Raw genomic sequence first — 19146 nt, 5'->3', positions numbered from 1 at the left:
ACTTGCTGTTAGACTGCACGCCTCCTTTGCACACCAACTCCGACACAGGCAGCAGTACGATCTACACCAAGTGCAGCTCCTTCAGTTTCACCACCAACGAGCAACTCGCTGAAGTGGTAGACCGGCAGTACTTTGAATTCTTAATGTCAAGCAGGATCTTGTGATCATAAAAGATATGTTTAAAAAGGACAGTAGTACACTTTGTTGCCATAGAAGCCACTGCAATCAAACGCGTTGCCATCTTACTGGATTTTTTTTGGCTACAGTGTCATAATTCCACGTGTTGATCCATGCCCTAAGATCTTTTTCCTTTCCTACAATACTCCTTACATTGGAAAATACACAACTCAATATTATTCCCACCTTGCTCAACATTTCGATTCCTGACTTTGCAAGTAGGTTTCACAACATCTCTCCCCACAACTACTCCACTATCTGCTCTGGCACCCTGGTTCTCAAACCCCTGGGACTCTAGTTTAAAACCTCCATGCAACACTAGCAAACCTTTCCAAAGAGTAGTAGTCCTGCTCCAGTTCAGGTGTAAACTGTCCCTTCAGTACAGGTCCCACCTTCTCTGGAAGGAAGCCCAAAGATCCAAAAATCTGAAGCCCTCCCATCTACATAATTTCCTTAGCCACATGTTAAACTGTATGAGCTTCCTATTTCTGGCCTCACTAGCAAGTGGCATGGGTAGCAATCCTGGAGGTCTTGTCCTTTAACATGGCACCTATTTCCCTGAACTCATTTTGGTCACCCTTCAAACCAAAGGAGACCACAACTTCTGGCTGCTCACTCTCCCACTTAGAAATACTGTGGATTCGAACAGACGTGTCTCTGACCCGCCACCTGGGAGGCAACATACCATCCGGGAATCTTGTTCTCGTCCACAGAACCTCCTATCTGTTCCCCTAACCAATGAAACTCCTATCACGAAAGCTTACCTCTTCTCCCCTTCCCCTTCTGAGTCACAGAGCCAGACTCCTTGCCAGAGACCTGAGAGCTGTGCTTTCCTCTGCTTGGTCATCCCCCCCGAATAGTATCCAAAGTGGTAAACCTGTTGTTGAGCGGAACAGCCACGTGGGTACTCTGCACTACCTGCCTGTATCTTTCCTGTCTTGATGGTCACGCCCTGCAACCTGCACCTTGGGTGTAACTACTTCCCTGTATATCCTGCCGATCAACCGCTCAGCCGCCCAAACTATCTGGTGTTCACACTGTTCCAGAGCCAATTCCTTAGCCTGGTCTCAAAGAAGCTGCGGCTGGATGCGCTTCTTGCAGTTGTATTCGTCAGAGAGAATGGAGGTCTCCCTGCCTCCAAACGTCCTGCAAGAGGGGTGTTCCACTATCCTACCTGGTATCCCCCATTGCTCTAACTCTGCAATATATAAAGTTGGAAAGAAAACTTAAACAAAAATAGATCTACCTACAGCCTTTGCCTTTCCTCCATGAAGCCTCTATGAGCCAAAGCCTGAACTCCCGACTCCAACAATGGCCACTCTGTGTAAACCTAACTTACTTTTATTGGCCCTGGCAAAAGTCCACTTGTGCACAAGCTACCTTCCCCTCAGGAACTATGGCGTTCAGAATGTCCCAACTGCCCCGCTCACTTCTTTTGAACTCTATCTCCTTCAACACAATCCAACATCTCCTTGGGAACCGTAGCGAGCAGAATTATTGTCACACGTACTAGGATACAGTGAAAAATCGATCACTGGCTGTAAATTGCTCCTTGATCACCTCTTGAGGGCATGGCAAACTCTGCAGAATGGAAATTTCTTTCGATTTTAAAGTAATCTTCCCTCTACTACTTCAACGTACTAACTTTAATCACAGGAGAGCTAGTATTTATACAAGCAGTGGGGCAATATCTCATTCTCATTGGAAAACAGAATATTTAAGCAACCATCACTAATTAAATAGAAAAAAATCTGAGGCAGCTTGCTTTCCTTTGAGGGCGAGAAAGATTAATGATGACAAACAGATACTTACGGACACAAGGAATGAGTTCATTAAATCTTTCCTTGGGAAACAGTGGATTTTCCAGTCCTCTGAAATACAGCTTCAGTACTCCTGCAACTGAGTTAATATCATGGTTGTCCTGTCCATCTGCCAAAGGGTCCTCACCTATGGCAAAACAAATAGAAATCTCAGCACAGTACAGACAAGAACTGAAAAATTAAAGATAAAGATTAGTCTTGTTTATCACATGTACATTGAAACATACGGTGAAATGTGTCATTTGCATCAATGACCAACAGAGTCAGAGGATGTGCTGAGGGCAGCCTGCAAGTGTTGTTACGCTTCTGGTGTCAACGTAGCACACCCACAACCTTGTGATCCCAGCCCGTACATCTTCGGAATGTGGGAGGAAACCAGAGCACCTGGAAGAAACCTACGTAGTCATGGGGAGAATGTACAAACTCCTTCTCTATCACAGAGGGAATTGAACCTCAGTCGATGCTGCCGTAGAGCATAATTCCAGCTGCTGTTATCATGCAGTGAATGAAGAAAACCACCACAAGTACACTGGAATACACGTTACCTCTTTCCCCTTTACCGCTTTAAGAATTCCTTTGAAATTAAAGGCAAAAATAATAAAGCCAGGTGCATTTCCCTCCCTCACTGCTGGCACTGATTAGAGAGGTTGGGATGTTATGTTGTAGTTGTACGGGACATTGATGAGGTCACACTGCGTTCAGCTTTGGTCACCCTGCCTTTTAGCTAGGCAGAGTGCAGAGATGTTGTTGGAGCTGGGAACTGAGTTATGGTGAGAAATTGAGCAGGTTGTGACTGTTCTCACTGGGTACCACAAAATGAGGAGGAATTTCTTTAGCCAGAAGGTGGTGAATCTGTGTAATTCACTGCCACAAACAAGTCATTTGGTATATTTAAAGCACAGGTTGATAGGTTCTTGATTAGTAAAGTCATCAAAGGTTACGGGGAGAAGGCAGGAGAATGAAGTTGAAAGGGATAATATATCAGACTTGATGGAATGGAGGAGCAGACTCGATGGGCTGAATGGCCTAATTGTGCTCCTGTGTCTTATGGTCTTACGGATGACCTTACAGAGGTGTAGAAAATCAGGAGGGGCGTAGATTGCTAGTTGGGCTAAAGTACCTGTTTCTATGCTGTATGATTCTATGGAAGAGAATGAAGGCTTAATACGGGGAAATACAAGGTTATCCACTTGGGCAAGAAGAGCAGAAAAGCAGAATATTACCTAAAAGTGGAAAGATGGCAGAAAATCCCTGGATGTCCTACAGCATTAAATTCAGAAACAGCATTGAGATACATCAAGTAACTTGGAAACTTGACCTTAATTGAAAAAAGGGATACATTCCTGAAGGATGTTCTTCAAGAACAAGAGGGCATAGATTTAAGGGGGGGGGGGGTAATTTAATAGGAAACTGAGAGGAAACTTTTCACTTAGGGGGTTGTCCATATTTAGAATGACCTGCCAGAGGAGGTGGTTGAGGCAGATACATTAGTAACATTTAAAAGGTACTTGGACAAGGAAATGTTTGGAGGGATATGGGCCAATCAAAGGCAAATGGGACTAGCTTAGATGGGAATTTTGGTCAGTATGGACCTGTTCGGCCGAAGGGCCTGTTTTCATTCTGTATTTTCTTATTCAGGTACTGAAGGTAATCACTGGTGGTAATAGATTGAAATGCACTTTATACGGGAAAATATAAAGGTCAATTGTAATTTAACCAGTAATTGTAATTTCCACCCAGACAGTGGAAAACATCCTGTATTGTCCCGGTACCGAAGAAACCACAACCAAAGGAGTTGAATGACTTCAGACCTGTTGCCTTGACGTCGCACGTGATGAAGACCATGGAGCGGCTGATAATACAGAATCTGAGGCCACAAACCAGGCACGCCCAGGATCCTCTTCAGTTTGCGTATAAGGAGAAGGTGGGAGTGGAGGATGCTATCACGTATTTGCTGCACAAATCACTCTCTCACCTAGATGGGGTCAGTTGTGCTGTGAGGATTACATTCCTTGACTTCTCTAGTGCCTTTAACACCATCCAGCCCAAGATCTTAAGGCACAAACTAACAGAGATGGGAGTAGACTCTCACATGGTGGATTGGATAGTGGACTACTTGACAGATAGACCTCAGTATGTGCGGTTGGGAGACTGTAGGTCTGACACGGTGGTCAGCAGCACAGGAGCGCCGCAGGGAACCGTACTCTCTCCGGTCCTGTTCACCCTGTACACATCAGACTTCCAATATAACTCGGAGTCCTGCCATGTGCAGAAGTTCGCTGATGACACGGCCATAGTGGGGTGTGTCAGGAATGGACAGGAGGAGGAGTATAGGAAACTGATACAGGACTTTGTGATATGGTGCAACTCAAACTACCTGCGTCTCAATATCACCAAGACCAAGGAGATGGTGGTGGACTTTAGGAGATCTAGGCCTCATATGGAGCCAGTGATCATTAATGGAGAATGTGTGGAGCAGGTTAAGACCTACAAGTATCTGGGAGTACAGTTAGACGAGAAGCTAGACTGGACTGCCAACACAGATGCCTTGTGCAGGAAGGCACAGAGTCGACTGTACTTCCTTAGAAGGTTGGCGTCATTCAATGTCTGTAGTGAGATGCTGAAGATGTTCTATAGGTCAGTTGTGGAGAGCGCCCTCTTCTTTGTGGTGGCGTGTTGGGGAGAAAGCATTAAGAAGAGGGACGCCTCACGTCTTAATAAGCTGGTAAGGAAGGCGGGCTCTGTCGTGGGCAAAGTACTGGAGAGTTTAACATCGGTAGCTGAGCGAAGGGTGCTAAGTAGGCTACGGTCAATTATGGAAAACTCTGAACATCCTCTACATAGCACCATCCAGAAACAGAGAAGCAGTTTCAGCGACAGGTTACTATCGATGCAATGCTCCTCAGACAGGATGAAGAGGTCAATACTCCCCAATGCCATTAGGCTTTACAATTCAACCGTCAGGACTTAAGAACTTTTTAAAAGCTATTATTAATGCTTTTTGAGATAGTGATTTAGATGCATATCATATTTTTTTTACTGAGTTAAGTATTGTATGTAATTAGTTTTGCTACAACAAGTGTATGGGACATTGAAAAAAAAGTTGAATTTCCCCATGGGGATGAATAAAGTATCTATCTATCTATCATCTATCTAAACAAGACTGTGGAAAGGCCCCAGTAAATCAGGTCTTAGATAGCAGTCAGCAGATGAGAACTTGAGGGGTGGTGTGTGGAATTACGGCCCAGTCTCTCCCCCGGTTACCAAACTAGCCTCAGCCTTGCCAGCCTGAGTGAACAGTGCCCCACTGACAGTGACCTCCACACACGACAGGAAAACTCACAGCCTCAGGCTCTCAATCAGCTTCCTCTCTTTCCCCGGCCATCAAACTGGCAGAACCAGCAACAGCCACTGTAAAAGCAATTATCTTCTGAAGGCATCACACGGCAGGAAGATTTATTGTCAGTGCCCAATCACGTGCAGAGCTAGAGAAAATATTTCTTCCCACCTCGCATCAACCCAGTTAAATATGAAATGGCTGGGCAGTTGTTACAAAGGTGAACCATACTTGATCACTCACCTCGTTCAAATGAATTCTTGATGTCATTGACTTCAGCCTGTGAACCGGGCACTCGAAAGATCCCCTGGTGTTGAAGCCCTACCGAGAAGAAAACAGACAGAAATGAAAAGCTGTCCTGGTTGATAAAGAATCTCTGTGAAGAAAACATCATCCTAGTTTGGAGCAGGAGATGTATGCTTAGTGCCTCAAGACTTTTAAGACATTTAGATAAGTACATCAACAGGAGGGATTTAGACGGAATATCGGCCAAACATGGGCTAGCTTGGTCAGCATGGGCAAGATGGGCCAATGGGCCTGTTTTCATGCTGAAGTACTCTGGTCACTGTGGGTGACCCAACTGTAAGTTCAAATCCCTGTTCTTGTCTAGCCTGGCAATGTTTCAGTTCCCCTTCCCCTTGTGACCCTTACCTCAAAAATATTCAGCACTCTGCTTTCACTGAGTATTGAGATAGAGTTGTTTAAGTCTCACAATCCTTTGAAATAAAGAATGTCATCTCATCTTACTTAACTGGGAGCCACTATTGTTGAACAGCAACACCTCCTCTACTATTATATAGTGACCCTAACTTCTAGATTTCCAAGATGAAACGTTCTCTCCAGTCAAGGCCCGTACAATTCAATTCTCTCTCATACCATATGCCAGCAACGTACCATAGAGGTTGATAAATCGAATGCAACTCTCCACAATGAGGGGAATGGCTTGTCCTGAGTCCTAAAAGGAGAAGGTTAAGGAGCAGAGAATAAATCTGATCAGAGCATCATTTGCTACATTTGCTTCCAATGTATTACAGAGAATCTGGACAGATTGTACTGATTTCTGGTATCTCAGCTCGGAGATGTGTTTGAACACTGCACTTCCTCACTGTAGGATGGCTGTGCTTTTGGTCTGTTCCTGGTTGCTGGGTAACTCATGCTGGATTTGGTTGGGGAAGAGTTTGATACAACACTGCAATGCCTGGCTGGGCGACAGGTGTGAAAAGGCACCTTGGCACTCACTGCATTCTGCCCACAACCTGGCACTGGGTAATGCCCTGTCTGGAGTGGTGTGAGCGAGTTACATTCACGTGGGACAGGAATCATCACAGAATGATCAGTTGGCTGGCTGATGTACTGATGGGATTGGATCCAAAGGCCCATCAGTCTACATTGAAAATGGTTTGGATGGAGATTTAAAAGACGGAAGAAATCTGATTCATGGAAACAGGTGCATGAATGATAATAGAAGAAGAAATAAAACCATATTGGACCCATTCTGTTGTTATGGCAACACGATGGTCTATGCATTTTGCACCACAAGCTTCTGAAAAGGTGCATTTAAAGTAATTGTGTTCAGACAGAGCATGAGATACCAGACAAACTTCAGTCTGCCTTTAAAATCATCTATAAATTTGATGAGGTTTTGTTAATAAAAGCAGGATTGGAAGTGGGAAAATTAAGCTTGCCTCATGCAGAATGTTTGCAAAAGCCCAGCAATTGGTACACTTTCAATTTCTTCTTCCTCCCTCTGATATTGAACTGTGTTCCTGATGTGGGCATTTGGGTGACAGCTTCCTCAGATGAGAGTGCCCAGAACTGCAGAGTATGTCCTGGATAAGGGGGCAACTATTTAGGATACAGATGAGGACTTAGGCACATGTGGATCTTGGGATCTTGGAATGCTGAGTTGTTGAGGACATTCAACAAATCAATGGATGAACTTTGGGATCTGGAGAATGGCAGGAAAATGAAGCCACAGGCTCAGGGGTGCTTAGTAATGCCCCACTGACCCAAATCATTAACTACTTTTTCTCCAGAGTGTTTTTTATCCTCCTCTCCTTGGGAAACACTCTCTTCGGTCCACCAGTCATCTTGGATACTGCTCTTCGGTCTGCCAATCACCTCGGACTCCTGTCTCACCACTTCCCCTCTCCTCTTTTTACTGACAGTCTTGCCTCTTCACTCTCCGCCCAGGGGCAGGGTTTTGACAACTCCTTTCCTCTCATAGATGCTGCTCGGCTAACAAACTTCAACAAAGATCCCCACCATTTCAGCCAGTCAGGTACAGAAGCCGTAAGTCACATACCATCAGGTTCCAGAACAACCTCTTTTCTTCAACTGTTTGGTTCTTGAACCAACCTTCACAACCCTAATCTCTACTTTAGTATACACTACAATGAACATTTTACATTACAATGGAATACATTTTTTGTTCAAATTGTGGTCTTTCTTGCAAAATGTATAAACTTTTTCTTATGAATTTTGTGTATCTGATGTCTGTGATGCTGCTGCAAACCGAGTTTTTCCCTTACACCCGTGCATACATGTACTTGTGCATATGACAAGAAGCTCGACTTTCGACTCTGAAGTTTGACAGGACTTGCAGGCTGGATTCGAGGAGGATGCTTCCCCGATTGAAAACTGAGGACTCACGTGGGTGAGTAGAGTATTAGAATAATGTAGTGGTGAGACAGTGCAACCTCTTGGCTCTGACGGGGGTGAATCATTGGGATTCTCAGTCCAAAAGGCCTAGTCATCGTCTTCACAATAGAGATCAACAAATTACTGGACAGTGGAGTTCAAGAGCTTACACGGATAAGGCTGGAATCTGCAATGTTGGAGGAGGGCTAAAGGGCCAGAGGATGACTCCTGTTCATAAACTTATTTTCTAAGTTCTTATCTGAGGCAAAATGTCATTTCCCCTCAATTTTCTGAAATGTCACAGACAAGTTAGATAAATGAAAAACTGCTTGAGTCTTCCAACCAAAATGAAAAAAAAAAACAAGTTCTGGCAGTTAATATGCTGCATTTTTCTATTAAAACTGATATGTGACATACAGAAATGTGCAAATGTCTTAGGCACAGAGTACCTACAACTTGAGGACAGTACTGTAGAAATTTTATCTATCACATTGTACTGCTGCCACAAAAAAAGTTAATGATACTGTATATGTGAGTGATGATAAACCTGATTCTGATGTGGGTCCTTACTGTGGACTGAGAGTGGGAAGGCGGCAGGGAAAGGGGAATCTTGGTTAGGAAAATAGGAAGGGAAACACCAGAGAGACATTCTGTAATGATCAATAAACCAATTGTTTGGAATCAAATGAACCTGCCTGGTGTCTGACACCGTCCACCTCCCGCCCCTGGCACTCCTTCTCTGCCACATGTCCTACATCCCTCACTTGGCTCTCCACCCTCACCATATCCAATGTCCTTTGCTCCTGCCAGATTTGCAAACTCACTGTCTACTGTCTTATTATGAAAAAGTCTTAGGCACCCAAGTGATGTATACAAGTACGTGCCCGAGACTGTTGCACAGAATCAGAATCAGGTTTACTATCACTCACATATGTCATGAAATTGGTTTTTCATTGCGGCAGCAGCGCAGTGCAAAACACGGAATTACTACAGGACTGTGCAAAAGTCTTAGGCACCCTAGCTGATTACATGTATACATAAGCCTTTTGCAGTCCTGTACACAAGATGACGGAAAGGGTGAACAGCTAGCCCTTTACCCAGGACTGAAATGGCTAATATGAGAGGGCATAACTTTATGGTGATTAGAGGAAAGTATAGGGGGGTGTGTTGCCAAGGTAGGACTTTTTACACAGAGAGTGGTGGGCGTGTGGAACATGTTGTTGGTGGGAGGGGGGTGATAGAAACAGATACATTAGGGACATTTAAAAGACTCTTAGATAGGCACATGCATGAAAGAAAAATGAAAGGCTAACGGGAGGGGAGCATTAGATTGATTGTGGATTAGTACAACATTGTGGGCCAAAGGGCCTGTACTGTACTGTACTGTTCTACATTTAAAGAGGCTCTTGGATAGGTACATGGAGCTTAGAAAAATAGAGGGTCATAGGTAACCTTAGGCAATTTCTAAAGTAAGTACATATTCGGCACGGCATTGTGGGCTGAATGGCCTGTACTGTGCTGTCGGTTTTCTATGTTCTACGTTAAAGACATTGTTCGTGGAGTCTGGCCAAATGATCAAAGGCCAATGGCCTCAATTACATGTGCTGGGTTCAGATTGGGCTAGATCAGGTTCCTTAATGGCGGCAACATCATTGTCAACATTCTGACTTCTCCTCTGCTGAAGACCTTTCCAATTCATGGTCAAGGTGGTCAGACCTTGAAAAAGGAGCTGCACTAAACCTGTCTCCTGCACATCAGCACTTGGCCTTCCCTGCAATCCAAGAGCAGCCAATTTGGATCACTGGTCTGGGTCACAATTTGGGTCAATTTGAGCCAATTTGCTTCCAAAAAGAATCCCCTGTTGAGCAGCAAACTGCTGTATGAGACGTAGGGCACTATAGGATTGTTTTTGTGATTGGAAGCCTGCAATCAACATGGACCTCAGAGGTTGATGCCGGGACCCTCAGTGAGTGTGATTAGTAAATTTGCAGGTGACACAAAAAATCGATGCGGTATTGTTGATAGTGAGAAGGATCATCTATCTGTCTTGAAAATATGCAATGACCCAGTCTCCATAGGGACAAGCTCCTAAAGAGTCACGGCCCTCAGAAAAGAATTCCCTCCTCACCTGGTTCTTTCAGGGCAGCACAGCAATGCTGCTAATAGAGTTGGTGCCTCACAACTCAAAGAACACCCGTTCAATCCTGACAGGAAACATCCTATTTATATAATGAGAATTTCCATAATATCATTAATCAATTTTTGCCTAAAGTTTACAGACTAAAGTAAAAGCCCCGAGTCAAATCTCCTCAAAATTTTATCAGTAATATCACAACTATTTTCTAAATTACTGTGCGTATGTGTCCAATCTTATCAACTGCATCTGAAGAACATGCCAGGGATCAATCTAATGAGAAATAAAATATTGCAGATACTGGAATCTGGGCGGTAAACAATCTGCTGGAGGAACTCAGTGGGTCAAGCAGCATCTGTGGGGGGGGGGGGGGGAGATAGGGGAGAGGAGAAATTGTCAATCCTTCTGGTCAAAACCCTGCATTGTCTCACCCTAGTGGGGCTGTTATTAACAAAACCCTTGGGTTACTCAAAGGCCAACTCCAGAACCTGGTTCCTCCTTGTAGTTAAATTTCAGATGTGACCTTCCACAATCTAAAATGGACTTTGATGCACAGGTTTAAACCGGGACCTAAATTTTTTTTAACATGTGATGATTTTCAGTCATGAAGGTAACACAAATCCTCAACAGTGAACCTTTGCAAACATCCTTGGTTACAATTTGCTCACTCATTGCATTTTAACCCAGGCAGATATGCAATAACAGTGTGTTGCAATGCTAAACTGCATCACACCCGCACCATACCTGGTTCCTTGTGTGAGAATTTCTTCGTCCTCTGCTAGAAGCAACGTTAAGATTGCAGAATGAAAAGAAAACAGTGAGAGATAGCAGCAAATACAGTGAAAGCACAAAGATATAGGTTGTTGTAATGAGCTTGAATATAATGGAGATCCTTCTGTGCATTCTTCAGAAGAATTAATCTCACACATGTCTTAGAGAAAACCATTATATTCGGGTAGGGAGAAAATAGGCATCTAGCAATAGAGTAGATTTGAATATTATGGGCTTCCTCAAGACCCAGAATGAGATGCTTACAGACACATGGCCTTTGTGAGGATTTGGCTACTCCTCTGATTGGATGTTCATTAGAAACATCAGGATATTTAGAAAATAACAGCCAAATTCACCTGCTAAGACTGAGAAAACTGGGGGAAAAATTAACAGCATCTCAATTTCAACAAGCTGAGAAGCCCGAACACCCAAAACTGTGCTTGGGTTTAGTAAAGCATGAAATTCCTGTCTTGAGGAAGCGTGTTCTAAACAGAAGGCCTCAGGAGAGATTTGAACATAGTGGTCCACCTCAAGCATTTATGTCTGAATAGGAATAACTTCTATCCAGACAATGTGAGAATATGCACTTCTGTGGAAAGGCTTAGCTTGAGGATCAAACCACTACGTTCAGAATGGCAGCTTTAAAAGAGGCTTTCCACCACCAGGACTTTCAACATCAGTGTACCTTGACGAACGCTTCCAAATCCCCATTAAACAACTTAGCATTATACTCTGACCGGGGTCTGGACTTCCGGACTTTCTGAGGTTTAGGGGGTAAATTTGGAGGCCTGAGAGGAGGATGGAACAAAGTTTGAGAACAACTTAAACATCTGTAAACTTTGAACATCTGTAAACTTTGAACATCACAGGGAGTGAGCAAAACATCAACATTCCGCGCTGTTAGAATGCTCTCAACAAACCACAATAGAAGACCACAGTCGTCTGAAAATATCCAGTTGGAACACACATTTCAGTGACATTTTATAAATAACTATGATGCTAACTCTTGTTTACCAAAGACTAGAGCTCAATATATAGGGGTTTGTCCTGTTAGCAATGTGTTCTGTCTTGCCTTGAGCCACACCCTCTGCCTCCAAGGGTAAATTTCCCCTTTCGGTCTCTGATTGGTCTCTCCTCTCCCATTCCTTTTCCTGCTCTTTCTGCCCGACTAATGTTTCTGAATTCTCTCTTCAGTTTGCTGGCAGTCTTTATTCACGATTTCTCGCCTTGCTTCCTCCTTTTCTTTTTCTTTGTTTTTCCACTGCACATTCTATCACGTCTGGTTCCCGCCGGTGTTAACAACTTGGCACCTGTCTGTTGCTCTTTTCTTCACTCAATCTCATTTATTTGTACATTGACGGGGTTACTGTTTTAATTTCCCTTTCCTTCTCCACCTCCCACTGCAGTTGAAACCATCCCCACTTCAAACTCAATTATAGTTTTACCTGCCAGGCATTAATTCCAATTTACTCTGGCCAAATCTGCAATGTAGCTAGCTAATTTTTCCTTGGAGTGCTCAACATCCTTTTCCATAAATTACAATATTTAATGCTGCTTCCTACATGTTTCCTCAATAACACTTTTTCCATTTGACCTGGCAAATATCCTGCTACCAATTTCTTGCAGGGCTGGAAGAATTCTTGCGAAGACTCTTCAGCAACTCCCCATGCCTCCTCTGTCCTGTAATGCTGACACTCATCACGTACAGTTTCCTACATTTCATCCATCTCTTTGAAATTCTGGTTCTTCTCCCAATTTATCTGCCTTCAGAACAGACACAGAGATAATTTATGGTTTCTTAATTCTAAACAGCATCTGTCATTAATAGTTCCAGGGCATGCTCTCTTTCCAGCATTAAAATACCCTCTTTCAAAAAACTGCTATTGGCTTTTGTCCCTTTCCCATCTTCTATGAATACCATGAATCCATGATTATTTAAAACCATTTTGTTACAACTAAGGGTGTCTGTTATTACCACATTGTGAATAGCATGGTGTGTGTTATTGCTAAATCATGAATGATATGGTGTCTGTTATTACCACACTGTGAATGGCACAGTGTCTGTTATTGTCAAATCGTTAATGGCACGGTGCTATTGCCACATCGTGGAGTCATGGAAAAGTACAGCACAGAAACAGGCCCTTCGGCCCATCTGCATCGTATTGGACCATTTAAACTGCCTTATCCCAACAATCTGTACCTGGACCTTAGCCCTCCTTCCCCGTATCTTCCACATACCTATCCAAACTTCTCTTAACTGTTGAAATCAGGCTCGCATTCACCACCTGTGCTTCCATATTCTCATGACCCTCTGAGTGAAGAAGTTACCCTCATGCTCCCCTTATATTTTTCACCTTTCACCCTTAACCAATGTAATTTGGTGTACTCCCACCCAACTTCAGTGGAAAAAGCCTGCTTGCATTTACCCTATCTATACCCCTCATAATTTTGTATACCTCTATCAAATCTCCTCTCAATCTTCTACATTTGAAATAATAAAGACCCAATCTATTCAATCTTTCCTTATAACTCAGGTCCTCCAGACCCAACAACATCCTTGTAAATTTTCTCTGTGCTCTTTCAAACTTATTTACATCTTTCCTGTAGGTAGGTGACCGAACTGCACACAATACTCCAAATTAGGCCTCACCAATATCTATACAACTTCAACATTACATCCCATCTCCTGTAACTCAATACTCTGATTCATGAAGGCCAATGAGCCAAAAGCTTCCTTTACGACCTGTGACACCACTTTCAATGAATTATGGACCTGTATTCCCAGATCCCTTTATTCTACCGCACTCCTCAGTGCCCTACCGTTCACTGTGTAAGGCCTACCCTGGTTGGTCCTACTAAAGAGCAACACCTCGCACTTGCCTGCATTAAATTCCATCTGCTGTTTTTCAGCCCATTTTCCCAGATGGTTCAGATCCCAACTACTTGATGGTCTTCCTCGCTGTCCACTACACCCCCAATCTTGGTGTCATCTGCAAATCTGCTGACCCAGTGAACAACATTTTCATTGATATATCCAGATCGTTGATATGGATGGCAAACAACAATGGACCCAGCACTGATCCCTGCAGCACTGCACTAGTCACAGGCCTCCAATGAGTGAGGTAACCATCTACTACCACTTTCTGGCTTCTCCCACGAAACCAATGTCTCATCCAATTTACTACCTCATCTTGAACACTGAGTGAGTGAAGCTTCTTGATCAACCTCCCACGGGGGACTTTGTCAAACGCCTTGCTAAAGTCCATTAAAGACAATATCCACTGCCTTGTATACATCCACTTTCCAGTAACTTACTCGAAAAACTCTATAAGGTTAATTACGCATTAAGTAATGCAGACTATCTTAATCAGTTCATGTCTATCCAAATACTTACATATTAGGTTCCTTAGAATACTTTCCGATAACTTTTCCACTACTGATCTCAGACTCTCCAGCCAATAATTTCCTGGTATATGTTTAGAGCCTTTCTTAAACAGCAGAACAACTAATCCTCTGGTACATCTCCTGTCACTAAGTATGATTTAAACATCTCAGCTAGGGCTCTGGCAGTTTCTGCACTTGCCTCCTGCAGGGTTTGAGGAAACACCTTGTCAGGTCCTGGGGATTTATCCACCCTAATTTGCCTCAGGACAGCAAACACCTCGTCCTCTGTAATCTGTAAGGGTCCATGAAGTTGATGCTGTTTTGCCTCACTTCTATAGACTCTGTGCCCGTCAGCTGAGTATGCAAAATATTAATTTAAGATCTCCCCCATCTGTTTGGCCCCACACATGGATAACTATTCTGACCTTCCAGAGGACCAATTTAACCCTTTTTGCTCATAACATTTCTGTAGAATCCCTTAGGATTCTCCTTCACCTTGTCTGCTAAGACAACCTCATGCCTTCTTTTAGCCCTCCTGATTTCTTTCTTACGTGTATTTCTTGTCCTCCATAAGTACTTTATTTGTTCCTACTTGCCTATGCCTGCTATGCGCCTCCTTTTTTCACGGTATTGCTTAAAAACCAAGGTTCCCTACACTTGTTTTCTTTACCTTTTATTCGGACAGACACATACAAGCTTTGTACTCCCAAATTTCACTTTTGAAGGCCTCCCACTTACTGCTTACCTTTGCTAGAAAACAGCCTGTCCAAATGTACACTTGCCAGATCCTTTCTGATACCATCAAAATTAGCCTTTCTCCAACTTAGAATCTCAACCTGCAGACCAGACCTATCTTTTTGCCCATTTACTTTGACTAGGACTCCTCCTTGACTGACACCGATCCCAACCTCTGAGGAGCCTATGCAAATAGGCCGGAACAGGCCCTCGCAAGTCAGAAGAGAGAGGAGGAGGGGAAGGTGCTGCATTTACTGTGCAGAGACAGGATATTATCAAATCTCTTGTCCCAAGCTGGTGGGAAATTCCCGGGACTGTCCAGCGTAGGGAGTGCTGTGATAGTCGCCAGCCTCCCTCCCAGTTCAGCTCCCTTCGGAGTGGTGCTCCCCGTGTCACTGTCGTGAGGAGACCAAAATCATTGATTCTAGTGCAGTGGGGAATTTTTTGGACCTCGGACTGGCCAAAAAATTGAAAATCCCTATTTCATGTCTTAACCAGCAGCTCGTTGCCATGGCTCTGGATAGGAGATCTTTGATGCTGGTGCAGATCAACCACCAAACATTCCCACTTAAGCTTAAGGTAGGACAGCATGCAGAATCAGTCCAGCTCCATTTCATTTGCTCTGCAGAAACACCACTCATTCTGGGTCATCCCACAACCCGACACTCACTTGGGCTTCTGGCACCATTCCGGGCTGGTCAAACTAGTGCAAAAAGAACTACCTCTGAGATAACCTCTGAAACAACTTCTGAGACTAGCTCTGGTGACACAAAAGTTGGGGGTGTTGGGACAGCATGGAAGGCTGTCAGAGGTTACAAGGGACATGAATAGGATGCAAAACTGGGCTGAGAACTGCCAGATGAAGTTCAACTCAGATAAGTGTGAGATGGTTCATTTTGGTAGGTCAAATGTGAGGGCAGAATATAGTATTAATGGTAAGACTCTTGGCAGTATGGAGGATCAGAGGGATCTTAAGGTCCAAGCTCATACGATACTCAAAGCTGCTGCGCAGGTTGACTGTGTGGTTAGGAAGGCATATGGTGCATTGGCTTTCATCAACCATGAGATTAAGAGCTGAGAGGTAAAGTTACAGCTATATAGAACCCTGGTCAGACCCCACTTGGAGTACTGTGCTCAGTTCTGGTCACCTCACTACAGGAAGGATGTGGAAATCACAGAAAGGGTGCAAAGATTTATAAGGATGTTGCCTGGATTGGGGAGCATGCCATATGAGAATAGGTTGAGTGAACTTGGCCTTTTCTCCTCGGAGTGATGGAGGATGAGAGGTGACTTGATAGAGGTGTAAAATATGATGAGAGGCATTGATCGTGTGGATAGTCAGAGACTTTTTCCCAGGGCTGAAATAGCTAACAAAAGAGGGCACAGTTTGAAGGTGCTTTGAAGGAGATACAGAGGAGATGTCAGGGTAAGTTTTTGTGCAAAGAGTGGTAGTGCATGGAATGGGCTGCCGGCGATGGTGGTGGAGACAGTTATGATAGGGTCTTTTAAGAGACTCCTGGATAGGTACGTGGAGCTTAGAAAAATAGAGGGCTATGGGTAACCCTAGGTAATTTCTAAAGTAGGTACATGTTCAGCACAACATTGTGGGCTGAAAGGCCTGTATTGTGCTGTAGGTTTTCTATGTTTCTATGCTTCCCGAATTACCAATTTTCCAAGGCCTGCCACTTTGTACCCCTTCCCAAACTACCATCACTTCAGAGACCGCCAAGGTCATGTTACAGCAAGTCTTCAGGATTCACAGGACATCGTCACCGATCGTGGCCCCCAGAGTTTTTGTGAGCTCGCTGGGGTCTCTGCGAGGCTGTCATCCAGTTCCATCCACATATCAATGGGCAAAGAAGAGGGTCAACCAGGACCTGGTGAGAGCATTTAGATGTCTAGCCTTGGGATACCCTTCCACCTTGAGTGACAACCTGATCAGGACAGAGTTCGTGCACAATATAATTCAGCATTCGTCCATTGGGATACCCCTTTCAAATGCCAATTGGAGATGGGGGTTTCATTAGTAGATCATCTGGTCCAGAGACGTTACCAGAAATGGGTTAAGACAAGAGACTTTGTTGGCCATTTAACAGCAACAACGAGACAACGCCAACCGCTGGAGAAGACAAGGACTAGTACTTCTTCCAGGTCAGTAGGTTTGGCTCTCAACTGGAGGATCTCCCCATACGGGTTGAATCCAGAAACCTAGCCCTTTGTTACTTCAATCCATTCAAAATCCTGTACCGTGAACAACCTGTTGTCTCCAACTCCCAAGCACCATGCGGATTCATCTCATATTCCATGTATTGTACCTTAAACCCTTGATTGCCAGCCCCTTGGCTTTGGTTCCCAAAACCTCCTCTGCCTCTGGAATTGTTGAGGGACTACCTGTCTACACAGTCTGGCAGCTTTTGGACACCTGCATTGTTCGAGGTAAAAGGCAGTACCTCGTGGATTGGGAGGGACATGGCCCAGAAGAAAGAAGTTTGATTCCTTCACAAGACATCCTGGAACCTGCCTCAATAGAGGACTTTCACCAGCACCATCGTGATCAGCCTAGGCTGTCAGGGGCTGGCTGTAGAAGGTACTGTCATGGTCTCTTTAAGACTCAGGCTGCCATATTCCTTCATGGAAAGTCTGTACTTAAAGGCCTTGTGCTGAGCACTCTGTGCTCAATCATAGGAGTTCCATCTCAAGTATTACTGTTTATGTTTTTGCCTTTTAGATTTCGTTTGTGTTGAGCCCGAGTCTGAGTGTATTCTAGACCTCACTCTGCACATCATCCACAGCTCTCTCTTTACACTGTTATCACCACATTGTGAATGAAATGGTGTGTGTTACTGCCACTTTGTGAATGGCATGGTGTGTGTTGTCACCACATTGTGAATGACACACTGTGAATGGTCATTCTGAGGATGTTGGGGATCAGTTGCTGAGTTTGTCAAGAGAGAGAAGCAGATGAAGACACTCATATCATTGAGTCAGAATACTGTGGGTACAAGTATCTGAGGGAACATGGTCATATAATACCGAGGGATGATATATTAACAAGGAGGATATATGATTTTTTAAAAATATGGACAATGTGCTGGTAGAAGTACAACATAGTGGGTTGTAGAGTCTATGCCTGTGCTGTAATGCTCTACATCCTGTGGAAGAAGACCATATTCATCCCTCAGTCTGCACTGCCAAAGGTGACCTGGGTGTTTTCACATTGTTAGTTGTGGGATCTTGCTGTGTACATCGTTTGCCACTTTTTTTTACAACAATGTCTACATTGTGCTTCGTTGTAAAATTGCCTGATAGGGATACGTCCCTTTGTTTAGTCTTCCTCATGAAGAAGTTGTTAACTGGTTGCAAATCCATCTCCTGCAAAGAACCAGTCTCCCTTCATGGCCACTGTATCAGGTACATCTTGTTAATGCAAATATCTAATTGGCCACTGTATAAAAGCATGTAGACTGGTCAAGAGATTCAGTTGTTGTTAATATCACACATCAAAGTGTGGAAAAAAAATTATCTGAGAGACTTTGTCCACGGAATGATTGTTGAGTATCTCAGACACTGCTGATCTCCTGGGATTTCCACACACAACAATCTCTAGAGCTTACAGAGAATGGAGCAAGAAACAAAACAACATCCCGTGGGCAAAAAGACCTTGTTAATGAGAGAGGTCAGAGGAGAATGACCAGACTGGTTCAAGCTTGATAAGAAGGCAACAGTAACTCAAATAACCACACATTATAAGAGTATCTCTGAATGCACAACACGTTGAATCGTGAAGTGGGTCAACTACAGCGGCAGAAAACCATGGGGATACACTCAGTAGCCACTTTATTAAGTACAGAAGGTACCTAATAAAATAGCCACTGTGTGTATATTTCACTGACTCAGGCTGTCAGGATTGAGTACAGTAAGTGTTCCCTGTCCAAGTGAGTTTGAAGTGTCCTATCAGCAGCTCAGTATCTGGTGGTGGTGAGCAATGATCCAAATTCTGTACTTCAGGTTAGAACAGCAGGGGAGATAATGCTCAGGATATAAGCATAGATGTTGTTCCTAACTTCTTCCAGTCCCAATTGTCTCAGAAGTTGTTTCTTCATAATTACTATGTGGCTGTAGAGTTGAAGCTCCTTGGTTACAATGTC

The 19146-nt window shown here is 43.8% G+C and overlaps 1 protein-coding gene across 13 annotated transcripts in view; it reads right to left on the bottom strand.

Annotated features, from left to right (window-relative positions):
• The window catches only part of srgap1a (SLIT-ROBO Rho GTPase activating protein 1a), a 324530-nt gene that overhangs the window by 55838 nt on the left and 249546 nt on the right, over nt 1-19146 (bottom strand). For 9 of the 13 annotated variants that reach the window (XM_073058740.1, XM_073058741.1, XM_073058748.1 and 6 more), the window contains exons 12-15: nt 11565-11667; nt 6229-6289; nt 5578-5655; nt 1990-2124 (exon numbers count right to left, since the gene is read on the bottom strand). In XM_073058740.1, coding sequence (XP_072914841.1) covers nt 1990-2124; nt 5578-5655; nt 6229-6289; nt 11565-11667 — 377 coding nt within the window. Of the gene's footprint in view, nt 1-1989; nt 2125-5577; nt 5656-6228; nt 6290-10852; nt 10887-11564; nt 11668-19146 lie in introns of all 13 variants that reach the window. The other 4 variants (XM_073058745.1, XM_073058746.1, XM_073058747.1 and 1 more) reach the window with 2 other exon arrangements.

The sequence above is a fragment of the Hemitrygon akajei genome, chromosome 10 (genome assembly GCF_048418815.1).
Source record: "Hemitrygon akajei chromosome 10, sHemAka1.3, whole genome shotgun sequence".
Taxonomy (NCBI): domain Eukaryota; kingdom Metazoa; phylum Chordata; class Chondrichthyes; order Myliobatiformes; family Dasyatidae; genus Hemitrygon; species Hemitrygon akajei.
Note: the sequence above shows the minus strand (reverse complement) of the source record. Positions and strands in the feature narration are given on the sequence as shown.